This window comes from Lampetra planeri, chromosome 2 (assembly GCF_965212315.1).
Source record: "Lampetra planeri chromosome 2, kcLamPlan1.2.h2, whole genome shotgun sequence".
Lineage (NCBI taxonomy): Eukaryota > Metazoa > Chordata > Hyperoartia > Petromyzontiformes > Petromyzontidae > Lampetra > Lampetra planeri.
In genome coordinates, this window is record NC_136108.1 from 23966624 (window position 1) to 23986485 (window position 19862).

At 50.8% G+C, this 19862-nt stretch overlaps 2 protein-coding genes across 5 annotated transcripts in view; both read right to left on the bottom strand.

Moving 5' to 3' along the window:
* The window catches only part of LOC144730309 (uncharacterized), a 50418-nt gene that overhangs the window by 15947 nt on the left and 14609 nt on the right, over positions 1-19862 (bottom strand). Inside the window, exons 1-2 of one of the 4 annotated variants that reach the window (XM_078611031.1) lie at positions 17675-17935; positions 13411-14145 (exon numbers count right to left, since the gene is read on the bottom strand). In XM_078611031.1, coding sequence (XP_078467157.1) covers positions 13411-13988 — 578 coding nt within the window. In that variant the 5' untranslated portion in view covers positions 13989-14145; positions 17675-17935. Of the gene's footprint in view, positions 1-13410; positions 17936-19862 lie in introns of those variants that run through there. The other 3 variants (XM_078611020.1, XM_078611039.1, XM_078611049.1) reach the window with 3 other exon arrangements.
* Positions 4760-13397, bottom strand: LOC144730324 (uncharacterized). The gene is made up of 2 exons (XM_078611061.1): positions 9521-13397; positions 4760-5713 (listed from the first exon to the last, which is right to left on the bottom strand). Exons 1-2 carry the CDS (start codon positions 10682-10684, stop codon positions 5699-5701), a joined length of 1179 nt encoding a protein of 392 aa, XP_078467187.1. The 5' UTR covers positions 10685-13397; the 3' UTR covers positions 4760-5698.

Below are 19862 nucleotides of genomic sequence, written 5' to 3' on the forward strand. Positions count from 1 at the left end.
TTCATTTGATTATTATTATTTTCACTAAATATTCATAACCCACATATACAACATAATAATTTCACCCACGCACGCACGCATACAACATAACAAATTTTGATACCCAACATATACAACATCTGTGTGAGTCTCCGTGTCTCTGTGGATCTATGTTGCGAGTCTATGGGTCTCTGCGAGTCTCCGTATCTCTGTGGATCTATGTTGCGAGTCTGTGGGTCTCTGTGCGAGTCTCCGTGTCTTTGTGGATGTATGTTGCGAGTCTATGGGTCTCTGTGCGAGTCTCCGTGTCTCTGTGGATGTATGTTGCGAGTCTATGGGTCTCTGTGCGAGTCTCCGTGTCTCTGTGGATCTATGTTGCGAGTCTATGGGTCTCTGTGCGAGTCTCCGTGTCTCTGTGGGTCTCTGTGTGAGTCTCTGTGTGACTCTGTGGATCTCTGTGTGACTCTGTGGATCTCTGTGTGACTCTGTGGATATGGGTGCGAGTATGTGGGTCTCTGTGCGAGTCTGTGCGAGTCTGTGGGTCTCTGTGCGAGTCCGTGGATCTCTGTGCGAGTCTGTGGATCTCTGTGCGAGTCTGTGGATCTCTGTGCGAGTCTGTGGGTCTCTGTGGATCTATGTTGCGAGTCTATGGGTCTCTGTGCGAGTCTCCGTGTCTCTGTGGATCTATGTTGCGAGTCTATGGGTCTCTGTGGATCTATGTTGCGAGTCTATGGGTCTCTGTGTGAGTCTCTGTGTCTCTGTGGATCTATGTTGCGAGTCTATGGGTCTCTGTGCGAGTCTCTGTGTCTCTGTGGATCTATGTTGCGAGTCTATGGGTCTCTGTGCGAGTCTCCGTGTCTCTGTGGGTCTCTGTGCGAGTCTCTGTGTCTCTGTGGATCTATGTTGCGAGTCTATGGGTCTCTGTGTGAGTCTCTGTGTCTCTAGGTTGCGAGTCTCTGGGTCTCTGTGTGAGTCTCTGTGTCTCTGTGGATCTCTTTGAGTCTCTGTGTGAGTCTCTGTGTCTCTGTGGATCTATGTTGTGAGTCTCTGGGTCTCTGTGTGAGTCTCTGTGTCTCTGTGGATCTATGTTGCGAGTCTATGGGTCTCTGTGTGAGTCTCTGTGTCTCTGTGGATCTATGTTGCGAGTCCATGGGTCTCTGTGTCTCTGTGGATCTATGTTGCAAGTCTATGGGTCTCTGTGTGAGTCTCTGTGTCTCTTATGTTGCGAGTCTATGGGTCTCTGTGTGAGTCTCCGTGTCTCTGTGGATCTATGTTGCGAGTCTATGGGTCTCTGTGTGAGTCTCCGTGTCTTTGTGGATCTATGTTGCGAGTCTATGGGTCTCTGCGAGTCTCCGTATCTCTGTGGATCTATGTTGCGAGTCTGTGGGTCTCTGTGCGAGTCTCCCTGTCTCTGTGGATGTATGTTGCGAGTCTATGGGTCTCTGTGCGAGTCTCCGTGTCTCTGTGGATGTATGTTGCGAGTCTATGGGTCTCTGTGCGAGTCTCCGTGTCTCTGTGGATCTATGTTGCGAGTCTATGGGTCTCTGTGCGAGTCTCCGTGTCTCTGTGGATCTCTGTGTGAGTCTCTGTGTGACTCTGTGGATCTCTGTGTGACTGTGGATCTCTGTGTGACTCTGTGGATCTCTGTGTGACTCTGTGGATCTCTGTGTGACTCTGTGGATATGGGTGCGAGTATGTGGGTCTCTGTGCGAGTCTGTGCGAGTCTGTGGGTCTCTGTGCGAGTCTGTGGATCTCTGTGCGAGTCTGTGGATCTCTGTGCGAGTCTGTGGGTCTCTGTGGATCTATGTTGCGAGTCTATGGGTCTCTGTGCGAGTCTCCGTGTCTCTGTGGATCTATGTTGCGAGTCTATGGGTCTCTGCGAGTCTCCGTATCTCTGTGGATCTATGTTGCGAGTCTGTGGGTCTCTGTGCGAGTCTCCGTGTCTCTGTGGATGTATGTTGCGAGTCTATGGGTCTCTGTGCGAGTCTCCGTGTCTCTGTGGATGTATGTTGCGAGTCTATGGGTCTCTGTGCGAGTCTCCGTGTCTCTGTGGATCTATGTTGCGAGTCTATGGGTCTCTGTGCGAGTCTCCGTGTCTCTGTGGGTCTCTGTGTGAGTCTCTGTGTGACTCTGTGGATCTCTGTGTGACTGTGGATCTCTGTGTGACTCTGTAGATCTCTGTGTGACTATGTGGATATGGGTGCGAGTATGTGGGTCTCTGTGCGAGTCTGTGCGAGTCTGTGGGTCTCTGTGCGAGTCCGTGGATCTCTGTGCGAGTCTGTGGATCTCTGTGCGAGTCTGTGGATCTCTGTGCGAGTCTGTGGGTCTCTGTGGATCTATGTTGCGAGTCTATGGGTCTCTGTGCGAGTCTCCGTGTCTCTGTGGATCTATGTTGCGAGTCTATGGGTCTCTGTGGATCTATGTTGCGAGTCTATGGGTCTCTGTGTGAGTCTCTGTGTCTCTGTGGATCTATGTTGCGAGTCTATGGGTCTCTGTGCGAGTCTCTGTGTCTCTGTGGATCTATGTTGCGAGTCTATGGGTCTCTGTGTGAGTCTCTGTGTCTCTAGGTTGCGAGTCTCTGGGTCTCTGTGTGAGTCTCTGTGTCTCTGTGGATCTCTTTGAGTCTCTGTGTGAGTCTCTGTGTCTCTGTGGATCTATGTTGTGAGTCTCTGGGTCTCTGTGTGAGTCTCTGTGTCTCTGTGGATCTATGTTGCGAGTCTATGGGTTTCTGTGTGAGTCTCTGTGTCTCTGTGGATCTATGTTGCGAGTTCATGGGTCTCTGTGTCTCTGTGGATCTATGTTGCAAGTCTATGGGTCTCTGTGTGAGTCTCTGTGTCTCTTATGTTGCGAGTCTATGGGTCGCTGTGTGAGTCTCCGTGTCTCTGTGGATCTATGTTGCGAGTCTATGGGTCTCTGCGAGTCTCCGTATCTCTGTGGATCTATGTTGCGAGTCTGTGGGTCTCTGTGCGAGTCTCCGTGTCTCTGTGGATGTATGTTGCGAGTCTATGGGTCTCTGTGCGAGTCTCCGTGTCTCTGTGGATGTATGTTGCGAGTCTATGGGTCTCTGTGCGAGTCTCCGTGTCTCTGTGGATCTATGTTGCGAGTCTATGGGTCTCTGTGCGAGTCTCCGTGTCTCTGTGGATCTCTGTGTGAGTCTCTGTGTGACTCTGTGGATCTCTGTGTGACTGTGGATCTCTGTGTGACTCTGTGGATCTCTGTGTGACTCTGTGGATCTCTGTGTGACTCTGTGGATATGGGTGCGAGTATGTGGGTCTCTGTGCGAGTCTGTGCGAGTCTGTGGGTCTCTGTGCGAGTCTGTGGATCTCTGTGCGAGTCTGTGGATCTCTGTGCGAGTCTGTGGGTCTCTGTGGATCTATGTTGCGAGTCTATGGGTCTCTGTGCGAGTCTCCGTGTCTCTGTGGATCTATGTTGCGAGTCTATGGGTCTCTGTGGATCTATGTTGTGAGTCTCTGTGTGACTCTGTGTGAGTCTCTGTGTGAGTCTCTGTGTGACTCTGTGGATCTCTGTGTCACTCTGTGGATCTGTGTGTGACTCTGTGGATCTCTGTGTGACTCTGTGCGACTCTGTGGAAGTCTGTGGGTCTCTGTGCGAGTCTTTGGGTCTCTGTGCGAGTCTGTGGGTCTCTGTGCGAGTCTGTGGGTCTATGTGCGAGTCTGTGGGTCTCTGTGCGAGTCTGTGGGTCTCTGTGCGGGTCTGTGGGTCTCTGTGCGAGTCTATGGGTCTCTGTGCGAGTCTGTGGGTCTCTGTGCGAGTCTGTGGGTCTTTGTGCGAGTCAATGGGTCTGTGTTTCTCTGTAAGTCTGGGTCTTTGTGTGCGTATATGGGTCTCTGTGTGAGTCTATTGGTCTATGTGAAAGTCTATGGGTCTCGATGTGCGTCTATGTGTGAATCTGTGGGCATCTGTATGTGTATGTGTCTTTGTGTCTCTCTGTGAGTCCATGGGTCTATGTGTGTCAAAAAAAAGTCCCATTCGTAGAAACAGTGGTGCAACACCCTTCCAGCCCAATCAGGGCTTGAGCATTTAAGCCACAAGCTCAAAGGGAGGGGAACGGGAATTTGAGACGAGATGCCCCCCCTTTCCCATGGAGCTTCAATACGAGGGGCGTTGGTGAAGAGGTCTTGAGATGGGAACGGTTGTAACAAGGGGAGGCTGCGCCCCTCAGCCGTCAACGGGCGGCAGTATGCGGTGGAAGGCGAGTGCTTCAGCTCATATGCCACGTGTATATTACGTTTACTTGTAGGGTTTTCGTTTGCTCCCTTGGGGCGCCATGTTGGTGAGATATTAACTACCTCGCCTTGTATACAGAAGGTCGTGGGCTCAAACCTGACACGTGCATATTTGAAATGTGCATGTTCTCTCTCCCCGTGGTCGCATGGATTTTTCTCCAGGTCCTCCGATTTTTCACTCCACGTTTAAAAACATGCGTTTAGAGTACTTGGCTGCTATATATTTCCACATGATGATAAGCCACTTCGTTGAGCTATCATTTGTGGACAGATCACTTCTGAAAAAGAGCTACATAGCTCAGTGGACCTTACCTGGTAAAATATACATAGTTTAGTGTTTTCTTCCCTCCCACAGTCCCTTGTCTTCCCCCTCTAAGTTATTTACCTTTTCCCTTCCCATATAAATCTTCATGTCCTTGTGCGTGGTCCCCACCTTGCATGGGGCAGCAAGCAACCTCTGAGTAGCACGGTTGGCTATGCGAAAGAAGTTCACCATACATATGTAGCAGTATTCAGGAGGCTTGACGACGGGATCGGAGGCACACTTATTTATTGACACCAACTTGTGTACAGTAGCGGGTACACACAGTACTTAAGGGGTTAACGTCCCCTTTACTCAACTAACAGGGAGACACAACATCTAACCCCGCTAACCTAAGCCCAAGTCCTCCACTACGGAGCTAAGGGAGGCTACCTATCCCAGCCCTGGTCAAGCTGGGATCCCGGCACCCTGAGTCTGGGCTCTCGGGGCCACGCCACCGGCTTGCCCTGGTTGGCCCTGACAAGGACAGCGAGCCAGGGGAGCTCCGGGGCCTATGCTAGCTGGTCTTCGGTCTTCGCTGGTTAAAGCTGATACTCCAACCTCGAGCACTCCGGCTCACCACCTTTTATAGTACTCGGCCCCCGGGAGGGGCCCGTGGGGGATGCAGGTGCGGACGTCGGTGTGAGCACCTCCTCTGTGTACGGCCCTAACCACGCCCCTTTTGTTTGTTAGCCATCCGCGCCCATACACAATTACACCTCTACATCACCCCCCCCTGTACAGCTCGCAGCCGTCCCCGGCTGCAACAAAATCAGAATAAAGGTGCATCCCTCCCCAAAACCGTGTGTGCCTCGCGTAATTTTAACAAGAACAATGACAACCATAACAACAACAACAGGAAACAGGTAGAAGAAGAAAGAGAAAGAAAAAAAATAACCCGGCGCACCCCCCCAAATAAATACCCCATTCCGCAAAACCAACATATATACACGCTCTCCGGACGCCTCCCCCCCTCGTCCGCAAAGGCCCCCCAACGGCCGACCTCACAATAGTCTGCGCGTTTTGGCGCGCGTTCTCGCGGCGGGCCCGTCACAAGGGCCCGTCCCGGCATGCTCAGTGGCGGTTGTTGACGGTCCGGGTGCGAGCGAGTCTGGTTTCGCTGCCGAGTGACCCCCGACCCCCCCGGGGGGGGTTGGCAGTCGTGGACCCGTCACTCCAGTTGCACCTGGAGATGGAACAGTTGATATCAGGTTAGGCGAGAGCAGCGACGTCGGGGAGTCGGCGGACCCCTCTCACACGTTTGGCCATGCGTGTGTGTGTGCGAACCACGGGGCGGCGCAATGAACGGTTTCAACCTTGAGGGGTGCACGTACCACCGACGCCTCCCCCATTTGACGAATACACATTGCGGCCGCAAGACCTGTACGACCTCCACGGGCCCCCGCCATGGCCGTACCAACTTTGACGAGGTCGCCAGCGGCACCCGGGGACAGTGCAACCATGCCCTGTCCCCTGGTTTCCATTTGAACACATGTACCCGCCCCAGCCGAAGCCTCTCGTTCGCCTTCTGGCGGAGTTCAGAATTTTGCACGGCCGCTTCCCGCGCCTCAGATAATTTGCCGATGTTAAATTTAACGTGTTCGGACAATGTAGACTTCGCCTGAGGCGCCGAGAGCTTCAGCTGGGTCGTCACAGGGGGGTTAGCCTCGCGGCCATACATTAAAAAGAAAGGGGAAAATCCGGTGGCCGCATGGGGAGCCATCCTGTAGGCTTGCAACACACCGGCAATGCGAAGGTCCCAATCTGTCTGGGATTCCGATACCTGCTGGGACAGCATGGACGTGATGGTCCGATGCAGCCGTTCCACCATCCCGTCAGTTTGTGGGTGATACGGGGAGGTCCGAATTTTCTCCGTACCCAAGAGGTCGCACACCTCACGGAGGAGTTTCCCCGAAAAATTCTTACCCTGGTCAGTTAGCAGCCGTTCCAGAGCACCATTGTCGAGGACATAGCCCTGGACAAAGGCCTCCGCGATGGCTGCTGCCGACTAGTTGGCCAGGGGCCAGGCCATAGGCCATCTCGTGAAGTATTCGACCCCTGTCAACAAATACCTATTTCCCCTGGGTGTAGCGGGAAATGGCCCAAGAATATCTAGAGCAACGAGCTCGTTAACCCGGGAAACCTTTATGGACTGCAGCGGAGGGTTGGACCCCCTTGCTGGTGGCTTCCGCTGCGCGCATTGCGTGCACGACCCCAGGAGATCCCCCACGTCCTTTGCCATGCCCGGCCAGAAGAAATCGAGCTGGAGCGTGGCAAAGGTCTTGTGAACCCCCAAGTGCAGGAGCCGCTCATGAGCAGCCCATACTACCTTACCCCTTAATGCTGCAGGCACCACGAGCCGTTGGCGGCGGGATTTTCCGTCCCAGTGCATTAAAAGACCCTGGAACAACCCCCACGAGTCAACGTTCGCCACCCCCTGACCAACCCCCCCGGTGCGACGGCGCAGAGCGAGGAGGGAGGTGTCCTCCATTTGGAGGCGTCCCCACTCCACGACCGACAACCCCAGCAACGAATCCCTCCCTTCTTGCTCGATAGGACCCGAAGCCGAAGGCGCATCGGTGGCGGCCATGAGGACCGAATCGGTGGTGACGTTCGGGGGCCTACAACGCCCCGAACCCAAGAGGCAAGCGCACTCCGAAGTGGGTGGCAACCGCGACAGGGCGTCAGCGTTCGTGTGGCGGACGCCCTTACGATATGTGGTGACAAAGTCGTAGTCCTGGAGAATCTCCAACCATCGAGACAACTGGCCCGATGGTTGTTGAACCCGCAGGGCGTACTGTAGAGCCGCATGATCTGTACGGACGGTGAAACGCCGACCGTACAGATACGGGCGGTACTGCTGAATGAAATAAACAATTGCCAATAATTCCCGATGGGTAACGCAGTACCGTTGTTCCGCTGGAGACAGTACCCGACTACCATAAGCCACCACATGCTCTACGCCCCCAATGAGCTGGGACAGCACGCCCCCAATGCCCGTGTTACTTGCGTCTGTATCAAGCAAGAAGGGTTGTGAGAAATCGGGGTAATTCAACGGCGGAGCCCCCACCAGGACATTCCGGAGGGCGCGAAAAGCAGCCTCCTCCTCCGGCCCCCAATGAAACCTGACTCCCTTGGACGTCAAGGCATGCAATGGTTTCGCGATCGTAGCGAAGTCAGCCACAAACCGTCGGTAGTACGACGCGAACCCAATGAAACTCCTGACCTCTCCCACCGAGGTGGGAGTCGGCCAGGAGCTGACGCATTCCGTTTTGGCGGGATCAGTGGATATCCCTGAGCGCCCAACAATGTGACCCAAATACCGCACCGATTCGCGGAGCAAATGGCACTTCTGCGGTTTAAATTTTAAATTGGCAGCCCGCATTTTGAGAAAAACAGCACGCAACCTCTGGAGGTGTTCCTCGAAGGATTTGCTAAAGACGATGACATCGTCCAAGTAAATTAAACACGAATCCCATTGCAAGCCTGCCAAGACCAGTTCCATTAACCGCTGAAAAGTTGCCGGCGCAGAATGTAATTCCATCGGCAAGCGGTTAAATTGGAAGAGACCTTGCGGTGTACGAAAAGCAGTCTTAGGTTTTGATTCGTCATCCAGAGGAAGCTGCCAGAATCCGGAAAGTAAATCGAGGGTGGAAAAGAATCGCGCCCCCGCCAAGGCATCGAGCGACTCATCCATTCGAGGAAGCGGGTACGCATCTGCCACAGAAATTTTGTTCAATCGCCGAAAGTCGACACAAAACCGCAGTGAGCCGTCGTGTTTTTTCACCAAAACGATCGGCGCGCCCCACGGGCTGTTGGAAGGGGAAATGATATCGGCAGCTAGCATGTCATCAACGGCCGATTTGACATGATCCTTTTCGGCGGGACTCAGCCGAAAGGGATTTTGGCGGATTGGCGCGCTGTCACCCGTGTCAATATGGTGTCGCAGCAATTTAGTACAACCAATATCAAATTTGTGTTGACTAAAAACGTCGGAAAATTCTTTCAGGAGAATTCGCAGCTGCGCACGCTGCGAGTCGGACAGGTCCACTGATCCCACGCAAAGTGCATCCAGCCATCCGTCATCACAGTCCGAATGCGGTCGCGACGGAGGATCGGCGGTTACCTGACCCACGAGTGGTTCCTCATAGGGTGCCGGCGTTGCGTGTGCAAGCACGGTCCCTTGAGGAACCACGGCCGTTCGCGATCCTACATTAAGGACTGCAATGAAGGGGTCCCCATCCCCTTTCACCATGGTCTGAGCCGCTAGCAAATCGGGGCCATTGACCCCGGCCCGAGATGGTCTCAACAAGACCCCCCGATCCGCAACCCCCTCAGCAAACGGCCGACGCAACCTAAGAGGGACGAGCATCTGAGCCCCCGGGGGTACGCGCACAGTTTTTGCCACGAGCGCCTGCACGGTTGCAATCGCCCGACGCCCCGTGGCGGGGGAAGACAAAAACGATACGCGCCGACCCGACGGGAGCTCGATGCACCCCTGGTCAATCAAGATACGAATGGGCATTTTGGCCAAGAAATCCGTCCCCAACAGGCACGGAACCGCCAGTGAGGAGGAAACCAAAACAGGGCCGGATAATTTAATGTCTCCAATGCAAATTTTGGCGCGGATTTGGCCAATGATGCCTAGCGAGCCCCCGTTAGCAGCATAGCATGGCACGTCAACGGGGAGCAAGGGACGACTTTGAACGGGAAGAATGTTATAGATCAAATCAGATATAATGGTCGCTGACGCTCCTGTGTCAATTACAATCTGCACCTCTACCCCATCAATATGACCGACCACAACCGACGATCCCGCCGACGCTGCAACGACACGATGGGCGAGCTCCGACCACTGACCAGGTTGGAGTGCTCGCCGCATTTCAGAACAATCGGGTGCAACGGCCGTCGATTTGCGAGCCCTGTTTGGTTGAGCGCGTGAGTGTGTGTCGGATGTGTGCATGGGCCAAACGTGTGAGGTGCCACGACTCGCCGTATTTCTCTGCTGGAGCTTGGGTGGAGACGGCGCGGCGTCCTGACGAGGTGTCGCCCCGCGCTGGCGGGGAGCCCGGCACCCTGAAGCAACGTGGCCTTGAAGGCCACAGTTGTAGCAGCGTGTGAGTGCCCGAGATGGCCTGGGCTGCTCCTGGCGGCTCGGTCCATTCAGAGCCTGTGGTGCCGCCGATCTCCATTCCCCCCGCCGCTCCACCCCGCAGACCTCCTCCGATGGGAGGGTGGTGGCCGCCATGGCATGGCCGGCCATCCCCTTGGCGGCCTTGTGACACAGGGACCGCAAGCCCCCGTGGATGTGGCGCGCGACCAGCAAGGACGACATCTCTGCGTCGTCTTGAGCCAAGACGGCGACGTCCAGCTCATCCGCGAGTAGCAGCAGCTTTTCAGCCACCATAGCGTCCACTCCCTCCTCGTCCATCCGCGGGAAAGCTGCCTTCGCCAGGGCCAGGAGAGCCGTCCGGAAGGCCAGGGGCGATTCGTTGGCGCCCCGATGCCGATCGTGGAACAGCTGCCTGCAGTCCGAAGGCGGGCCATAGACAGCTGACAGCAGCTGCAGCGCCAAGTGCAGCGTGGCGCGCTTTTCCTTAGGCGCCGAGGTGAGAGTAGCCAGGGCGTCGTTGTCCAGCATCGCCGGCAGCGCGCGTAGTGCTTCGGCGTCCGTCCAGTTCGCCATCTCTTGATGAGCGATGAACCGCCTTTTGAAGCCGCCCCAGTCTCCGTCCACGCCCACGAATTCTTTGAGAGGCGGCAGTCGCTGCTGTAACGCGACGTCCGTGGCTGCGGATTGCGCTCCGTCGTTCCCAGCAGACGTTACAGTGTGGGCGGGCTGCGAGCATGGCATCGCCGGTCGCTCTGTTGTTGACGCGCTGGCCGGTATTGATGATGTCACGGCTCGTGCTTGGCCCTCAGCAGTCACCTGACGCGGGCCGGCCCCGCCCTCTGCTCGCACTGTAGTGATGGCGGGAAATTTAACCGCGAGCCGCGTCGGGGGTGGCGGGAAATGTCGCCGCGCGTCGGCTGCTGTCGTCGTCCCGCGCAGCCCCTCCAGCCCCCAGCCGCGTGATCTCTTCCAACGCGGCGGCCGCAGCGTAGAGCAGCTCCGCCAGGCGGGAGTGAGCCAGCCGAAGTCCCTCGGCCGACGCATCCCCCCCTTCCTGTCATAGCAGCGCGGGTGTACTCGGCCCCGGCTGCTCCGATCCGACCTCGGCCATCTCTGGTGGCGATTCGGCCGCGGTGTCCTCCATCTCCGACTCCCTGGTACGTGTCGTCCCTCGTGTGTCCATCGCTGAACGTTTTACTTCTGACACCAGATGTAGTAGTATTCAGGAGTCTTGACGACGGGATCGGAGGCACACTTATTTATTGACACCAACTTGTGTACAGTAGCGGGTACACACAGTACTTAAGGGGTTAACGTCCCCTTTACTCAACTAACAGGGAGACACAACATCTAACCCCGCTAACCTAAGCCCAAGTCCTCCACTACGGAGCTAAGGGAGGCTACCTATCCCAGCCCTGGTCAAGCTGGGATCCCGGCACCCTGAGTCTGGGCTCTCGGGGCCACGCCACCGGCTTGCCCTGGTCGGCCCTGACAAGGACAGCGAGCCAGGGGAGCTCCGGGGCCTATGCTAGCTGGTCTTCGGTCTTCGCTTGTTAAAGCTGATACTCCGACCTCGAGCACTCCGGCTCACCACCTTTTATAGTACTCGGCCCCCGGGAGGGGCCCGTGGGGGATGCAGGTGCGGACGTCGGTGTGAGCACCTCCTCTGTGTACGGCCCTAACCACGCCCCTTGTGTTTGTTAGCCATCCGCGCCCATACACAATTACACCTCTACACATACAAAGGCTCCGAAAGACTTCAATGTTAAAGGCTCCCACAGACGTGAGTGTTAACATCTCCCATAGGCTTCAGTGTTAAATCCTCCCTTAAACTTCAATATTAAAGTCAAATTTCCCCCTTCGTAAGGTCCTGCCGTGCCAAATTCGGATTTCTGCTCACGGAGTTTCTGTACCCCTCCATTTTGTGATTGTCGTAATGTACCTGGCTTGCATTGTGTCGCAATCAATAAAAATAAACATACCACTCCTTTGCAAAGAGTGTGCAGTTTTTTTTGCTTTTCCTATTGCGTTGTGGAAAATCCTCATTTTCGATATTATCTATGGGAACCTTTTTTTGCCACCGGTATGAAGATGATGAATAGAAAGAATAGGCTTTTAACCATTTATCCAGCATGAATAGAGGAGAGTCCATGATGTTCAAATACCAAATAGACACCTATTATCACAAGGCATCATCAAGGCTGCATTAACCACACGTCATGCTTGTAGTATAACATGCTAACAGGATTTGAGGACCTTGAAACTGATTGACCTGCACCAGATAAGAACATATCATCATCATCAACGATCTTCCACGAAGCTTACTGTCCACAACCCTCAAACCACTTGATGATGATGATGATTGTCACGATGCTGTGACTGATCACCCATAACTTAACCATGGTATATATATAACAACTCATTGCACCGATTCACAAATTCGAAGGTGTTGAATCATTAAAGCGTTGATTCATCAAAGCAATGATTCACTACTTTGCTTCTCCTGATGCTCTCATCTTGCTAATACAACCTTTTCCAGTTACGATGACGTACGTGTACATCATAGAAACGTAACCGGAAGAAAAGATAAAATAAAATAACTATCGATACCGAGTCTCCCACAAGGCCATGTGGGAGGGTGTGTGGCACAGTTTGGTGCCAGCTCTCTTAGAGTGCGGTGATCGAGTCGCGATGGTTTATTGCGCGGAGTATGTCTTTAAAAACAATGGCGCAACGCCCCTCTAAATAAAATTAACGCCAACCACTTACACGTTCCGAGATTCAGCAGTGAACAGGACATTGCAGTCGTCTCGGAACGGGAAATGGTTAACAACCTCAATGTACAATTATGGCTGTTGCTCTGTGAACACGTAGGCTTTCGTGACCATATTATTCATAATAACGGTTTCCTCCAGTTTTTTCCTGAACTTTTAGAAATGACATGCGTTTGAAGTATTTGGCTACTATACATTTCCACGTGATAGTAAGCCGCTTCATTGAGCCATCTTTGTGATAGCCAGGTAGCTTCTGAAAAAGAGCTATACAAATCAGTGAGCCTTACCTGGTAAAATTAAAGTTGTAATACGAGTCTCGATGAGTATAGGTCTCTGTGCATCGCTTTGGTTCTATACGAGTCTGTGAATGTGTGGGTCTCTGTGGGTGTGTTGGAGGTTAAATCCACATTTACAATCTGCTGGTAATTGCAAAAACTCGCTTCATCAGGTGATTTGCCAACACACCGTTGTGCTGAAGTAACTAATTGGCACGTTTTGTTTACGTGACAAACCTTACTAATTGACCGTGTCTGGTGCGTGGCTGATTTAACGACATTTATATTTACGTGATCTAATCCCCAAAAAAACCCCTTATTATGAAAAATTTGATAAGATATTGCTATTAGAAATGTATTGCTACAGAAGGATCTCAGCGGAGCCCAAAATTAAACCAAGAAAAATGTTTCAACATAGAAGACGACCTGATAATTGCAGGCAGCGATTTGGACACATGTATGATGGACAACAGGAAACTTTAGCATGTGTTGTTCGGAAAAAGTGATCGAATTGAAAAAAGAAGAAGACCTAATAGAGAATGGCTTGACGACAGAAGAGTTTGGTGCCAGAAAGATGTGGCACTACCTGAGCATACGGTCACAAGACGGAGAAAAATGCAAACAAATAACAAAATGTACAGTGGACACCTACTACGGGCTATCTGTCCGTGGATCATGATGATGTTAATAAAAAGTTTCATTTTAGTTTTTTTAGTCTTACCAGAGAACTCCCACGAAGAGGGCGGTCCGTATGATCATCACGCTGATGGACACGGCCACACTGGGCATGAGCAGCTGCAGTTTTGCCATGCCGTACGTGACAATGGCGGGCACGGTGAAGACCACGTCGCCGACGAGGGCGCCCACCAGAAGCACAAAGCGAGCCCTCTCTCTCAGGACGCGCTCGCCGGAGACCACCGCCACCACCACGCAACTAGCGCAGATGTTCACTGCCCCGCCCAGGATAACCGCGGCCGGGATGATGATGCTGAACACGAACGTGTAGAGCAGCTCCACGTCCACGCCGGATGGACCAGTCGCCGCTACGGACGTCAGGTTGGAGTGTAGGGTTGTGACTATGGAGGTCAGGTTGGTGTATAGGGTCGGGGCTACAGAAGTCAGGTTGGTGTATAGGGCTGGAGCTACGGAGGTCAGGTTCGTGTATAGGGTCTGGGCGACGGAGGTCAGGTTGGTTTGTAGGTCCGGGGCTATGGAGGTCAGGTTGGTGTATAGGGTCGTCGCTATGGAGGTCCGGTTGGTTTGTAGAGTCGGACTCCCGCCACTTGTTCCATTAGCCATGGTTGCTGTGAGAGACGTCAATGACAATTACAAGTCCAGTAGGTCACAGCTGTGTAGTAGCTATGTGTGGGAGGAGACCAGGGCACCTGGAGAAAACCTATGCGTTTGTATGTGTAGGTATGTTGAACGTCTTTCGCACGGTACGTAGCCAACCGTCCTTATTTGAGGTGCGGGGGAAGGACAACAAAGCAAACACAAAAAGCAGTTCTAAAGAAATTAGTTTTCAATCTAGATAATTTAAAAGAGCAGCACTCCGGTGGCTTCTAATATCAGAAGAGCATTCTAGATAGCCGCAGAAGCACATGTGAAAGCGCACATTGCGGTAATCATCTTTGTTTGATGTGTAGCCAAAATCCACTGCCGTGAGGATGACCGGAGTTCGTGTGAGGATTTATATTCCTTGACAAGATCAGCAATGTATTGTGGTTCATTTGTGGCAAACACTTTGTGTAATGAGATGGAATGGGTAGAGTGGAATGGAATGGGTGGAGTCCACATTTAGCAGTTCCGCTTTCTGCTGGCAGAGATATACAGGGTATGGCTCCACCTCGACGCCCACCCACAGGAAGGGAGTGTGGGACAGATGGAGAATCGTCTACACACTGATGTGCAGCACTCTCCTGGCAGAGCCAGGACACGGCTCCTTATCAACGCCCACAGGAAGGGAGTTTCGAAACATGTGTGTACTCCACTAACTCTCGCCTATGCCTCTTGGATTACAGGTCACGTGCAGCAGAGCCACCACCAACCAGTTAGATGGTGAAAAGAATACAATCACCTTCCGTTAAACACATCTAATGTAAGACTCGGATCAATTCGTTATTCAGGGTAGTTCAATTGACATTGATATAAACGCGTGTGAATGAACAGGCATCCCTCGCATAATGCGCGACATGTCTTCTTGGATCGCGCTGTATGAAGCCTATTTTTCTATAAACATTCATGTTATACCGGGGTGTTGCGTTACCAAAGAAACATTACAGTTGATCATCGATTAAACGGCGTGCGATTATCCGGCTTTAAACATTATCCGGTGGTCCTGGGCCGATCCGGCAAAACCGGCAAAACTGCTCCAAAGGCTGTAACCAGTCCGGCGATTAGTGCCATGTGCATGACAAAAAAAGTAGCTACGCTTGATGTCAGTGTCAAATATTATTTACAGTACATTATACACTACATATAACATCTTGAACAATGAACATACTACACTATATACATTGGTCACGACTAATAAATAAAAACAAAATATACAGTGCGATCCGGTAAAAAGGCCGTTTAACTCGGCGTGCCGGTCGAAAGGCTGCACAAGTCCGTTTATCGTCAAACACACGTTTTTGAAACAAGAGCGTAGTACCACGTCCATCACCCCATGCAGCATTTTTGAGATTGGAGTAGTAAGTAAATACAATAACGTTTTATAGGATATTTATTTGTGTCTATTTGTATGTTTATGCGAATCTAATATAGTAAACAAATGTAAAACATATTACTCTTTGCAGGGGCGGTTTCTTCATTAGGGCGATTGGGCGACGCACCACCAATGTCATTCAACCACAGAGTCACGCTAACCGTCACTGTGCCGCTGGATATAGTCCAATCAGCGTCATGCTACGTTCTGTGGAGTACCGCTTCTTTTTGGGCGATTTCCCTCCAGCTGAGAATCGCCCCGAGTGGTCCCATAGACTTACATTCAAATATGTTTTATTTCGAACGGGGGTGCTGCAATGCATTCTCTATGGGTTCCGGGAGGGCTCGCCCTAACGTGCTTACGTCATCATACGTGCTTACGTCATCATACGTGCTTACGTCATCATACGTAAGCACGTTTCATCCAACAATATAATTTGTCGCCACCTAGTGGAATCTTTAATAAAATAAACCTGAGTGGTTTGTTTTAATAGTGAGTATATAAACAAACAAGATCTATTGTAAGAGTCACTTTATTTTTCATTAATATTAAAGAAGTGAAGTTGCCTTTACATGCTTAAGCTGTTAATTTATCCATTGCATGGGTGGACTTTATCCTTATCAATCATCCAGACATTTGCCCCCCCTGAGAGATTTTGCAGGAGCCGCCACTGACTCTTTGGTTCTTTCGGTAAAGTCACGTTTTGATTGTAACACAATCAATCGTCATTAAGTAGAACTAAATTTGAGAGAGAGACAAAACAGACACGGAGACACATAGACACGGAGACAGACAGACACAAGCAGAGAGAGACAACACATAGAGACCCAATGCCTCTGTCGTGGCCTTAGAGAAAGGGGGTGGGGCAGAGAGAGAGGTGGGTCTGCTGGAGCAGAGAAATTAGCATGTCAATGAGAGAGTTGTGTGGAAATCCACACCCCGGGTCGTTAACTGTATGTTAGCCGACTCTCTGCTTTGCATTGCATTATATTTCCAAAAAATTGCTCAGTTTGTTTTCTCAAACTGCCTATTTCTCTCTAAAAATATACCAGGCTCTCATCGGTCCATTCGCTCTTTCTCTCCCCCGGCCGCTTCGGGGTAGATTTCCACACAACTCTCTCTAAAATGTACAGACTTGCTGGTTCTTTCTCTCCCCCTGCCGCCGAGGTGTATTTCCACACAGCTCTCTCATTGACATGCTAATTTATCTGCTCCAGCAGACCCACCTCTCTCTGTGCACCCCCCTCTCTATTTAAGGCCATGCCACAGAGGCATTGGGTCTTTGTGTGTCTATGTTGTGTGCCTCTCTCTGTGTGGTCTCTCTCTGCTTGTGTGTCTGTCTGTCTCCGTGTCTGGTCTCTCTCTCAAATTTAGTTCTCCTTGATGACGATTGCTTGTGTTGCAATCGAAACGGCGTATTCTATTATTTAATTTATTTTCTTTCTACGTGACTTTACCGAAATAACCAGAGTAATTCCTGCAGTCACGAAAGCTTCAAATCAAGTAAACATTCTGTGGTTATTTTGATAAAGTGACGTAGATAGAAAAAGAATAATAATAATACAAATAAAGTGCATACAAATTATAAAATACAAATAATACATAAATTTTTTTTAAAAAAACACTGATGTGGACTGTAGCCTGGTTCTTAATCGTGATGAGCATACTGGCAGTCTATAATGTAGACTTATTCTGGTTATTTCAGTAATGAAAAAAATGAAAACAAAAACCACGACGCAACACAAGCGGTCGTCATCAGGGAAAAACACACACACAACACCGAAAAACATGTTATACAATAATGTGCAAAAATATATAATTTTAATTATGATGATTCGTGATTCTCTAGCGTTTTTAAAAACCTGGCGCCCCCTTCCTCCGAAAGCCGACAAATAATTATTATAATAATCAATGATCGCTGGTCAGTATAATTTCATTTAATGATTTTAGCCATGGAATAACAAAATGTTTAAATATAAGACTAAATATTAGTAATATTACATCCCTAAAGAATGCGTCGCCTGAGAATTCACGCTATGGGGGGGGGGGGCGCGTTAACGCAAGGGACGCCTATGCTGCCCGCGGGAGATAGCCCCAACATTAACAAGCTGCAACTTGTACAAAATTCTTTGGCGCGTGTTGCGGCGGCTACTGCAAGATGGCACCGTGTTCGTCCAGCGCTCGCCGAGCTGCACTGGCTTCCGATTGACGAACAAATGCGTTATGAGGTCGCACTCATTACACACACACGGTGCTTGCCACAAATTAACCACAATACCTTGTTGAGCTCCTCAGGGAGCATAAACCATCACTCGAACTCCGGTCATCCTCGCAGCAGCGGCTTTTGGCTTGCCACCAAGCAGACGGTCACCGCATCGTTCGCTTTTGTGGCTGTTTGGAACGGTCTTCCGATATTAAGCCACATGAGCTATGTACTTATAAATCATCTATGTTGAAAACTAATTTCTTTCGAAAAGATGTTTGGGGCCGTCCATAAATGACGTCACGCGATTTGACGATTTTTGACCCCCCCCCCCCCTTCGTCACACAGCGTTACACAAAGTCAGACCCCCCCCCTCAAATGATGTCACAAAGCTCTGCCCCCCCCCCCGCCCCCAAAATAAAAAAATATGCTTCAAATCGCTTTAAACTATTGTCATTCTCATAGGTTCTTTTGGTAAAGTCACGTAAGTAATAATAATAATAAAATAATAATAAATGAAAATAACTCAATTAAATCACGACGTTTCGGAAGCAACACAAGCCTCCGTCATCAGGTGTAACTGCTCCAGTAAAATTACTGTAGCGTGTGAAGAAAGCTAGTCAAGACACGTGTTTTTATATAGGGTGCTGGGCAGGGAGGTGCCAATGATTCGGGGGGGGGGGGGGGAGATAACCATCTCGGTGCTTGTACACTGCAAGTACGGTTGGCTCCTCCCTGCCCAGCACCCTATATAAAAAAACACGTGTCTTGAATTGTTTTCTTCACACGCTACAGTAATTTTACTGGAGCAGTTACACCTGATGACGGAGGCTTGTGTTGCTTCCGAAACGTCGTGATTTAATTTAGTTATTTTCATTTATTATTATTTCATTTTATTATAATTTTTTTTTTTTACCTACGTGACTTTACCGAAATAACCTAGGAGTATGAATCCTTGCAGTCACGAAAGCTTCAAATCTAGAACTATTGTCATTGTAGTGCGTATTACTGGTAAGAACCTCCTGGTTACACCAGCCCACAGGGGATTAGTGTTCGTCCGTCCGTCGTGCATCCAAAAATGGGAGGGGTGGGGCTGGGTGGAGAGGGGCTGGGTGGGGAGTGGGAGGGGTGGGGAGTGGGTGGGGTGGGGAGTGGGAGGGGTGGGGCTGGTCACCCCGTGGTGCCCTTATAAAACTCAACGTCTAACTCACTCACGCCGGCTTGTGCCCGCCCTCAGTTGGGCATATTTGCGGAATACACCACGCTGCCGTTGACACTGGCCATTGACCGAGCAACCCAACGTTCCTACCAGCTCCCTCAGCAGGAATGTGTTTAATGCGGCGCTGCATTCTGATGTTGTAGGATAAAACATTTATTAAAAAGTCTATTTAACCAAGTAGAACGTGTTGTCTATATTTATTTAAAGTTGCGCATTTTGATGTGACGTCACATTTCTCAAACCCCCCCCCCCCCGTCACAGTTCGTCACAAATGTCTGACACCCCGACACCCCCACCCCCCCCCTAGGTGCGTGACGTAATTTATGGACGGCCCCTTTGCGTTCAGTTTGTTGTCCTTCCCCAACCCGTCCGATTAGCACGGGTGGCTACGTACGGTGCGAAAGAAGTCCCACATACATACAAACATACACGAGAGAGTATTGATTTCAGCATGAAATGTACATGTGGTTGAACTTCTTTCACACCATAAGTAGCCAACCGTGATAACCGGAGGTGCGGGAAATGAAAATAAATATGCAATGCACAACCAGCACCATTATAACGTGGAACAGTCGCCCCGTTATAACGTGGGACACGCCGTTATAACGCGGGACATGCGCCGTTATAATGTGGTTTCCAAGCCGTTGATGACGGACGACTTTCTCGAGCTGCGCCGCTAAGCGGCACAGTAATCCAGGAAACGCAGTAGCAGCGTTCCCTCTGTTATTTGTCCTGCCATCTCACTGCGCGGTGTGTGTAATCGTAACATCGTACCTCACCACACTTGAGCCTGATATTATTAATGAGGAAATTGTTTTCGCTTAACATGTTCTCCGCTTAACACGGAACTTTTCAGGAATGCACCTACCGTTTTAAACGAAGACTCGCTGTACACAACAAGCATGTCAATGTCACATGACACATTTATATTAACTGTAGTGTCGTGTTAAGCAAACAAAGCCATTCCACTTCCGCATTATTAGAAGTCCATTTTCTAAGATGTTCTCTTGCAGGTCCAATGGCATATTCCATGAAATACATTTA

Coding starts and splice junctions, on each gene's coding strand:
- LOC144730324 (XM_078611061.1), bottom strand. CDS start 10,684: ATGCGTCGGCCGAGGGACTTCGGCTGGCTCACTCCCGCCTGGCGGAGC.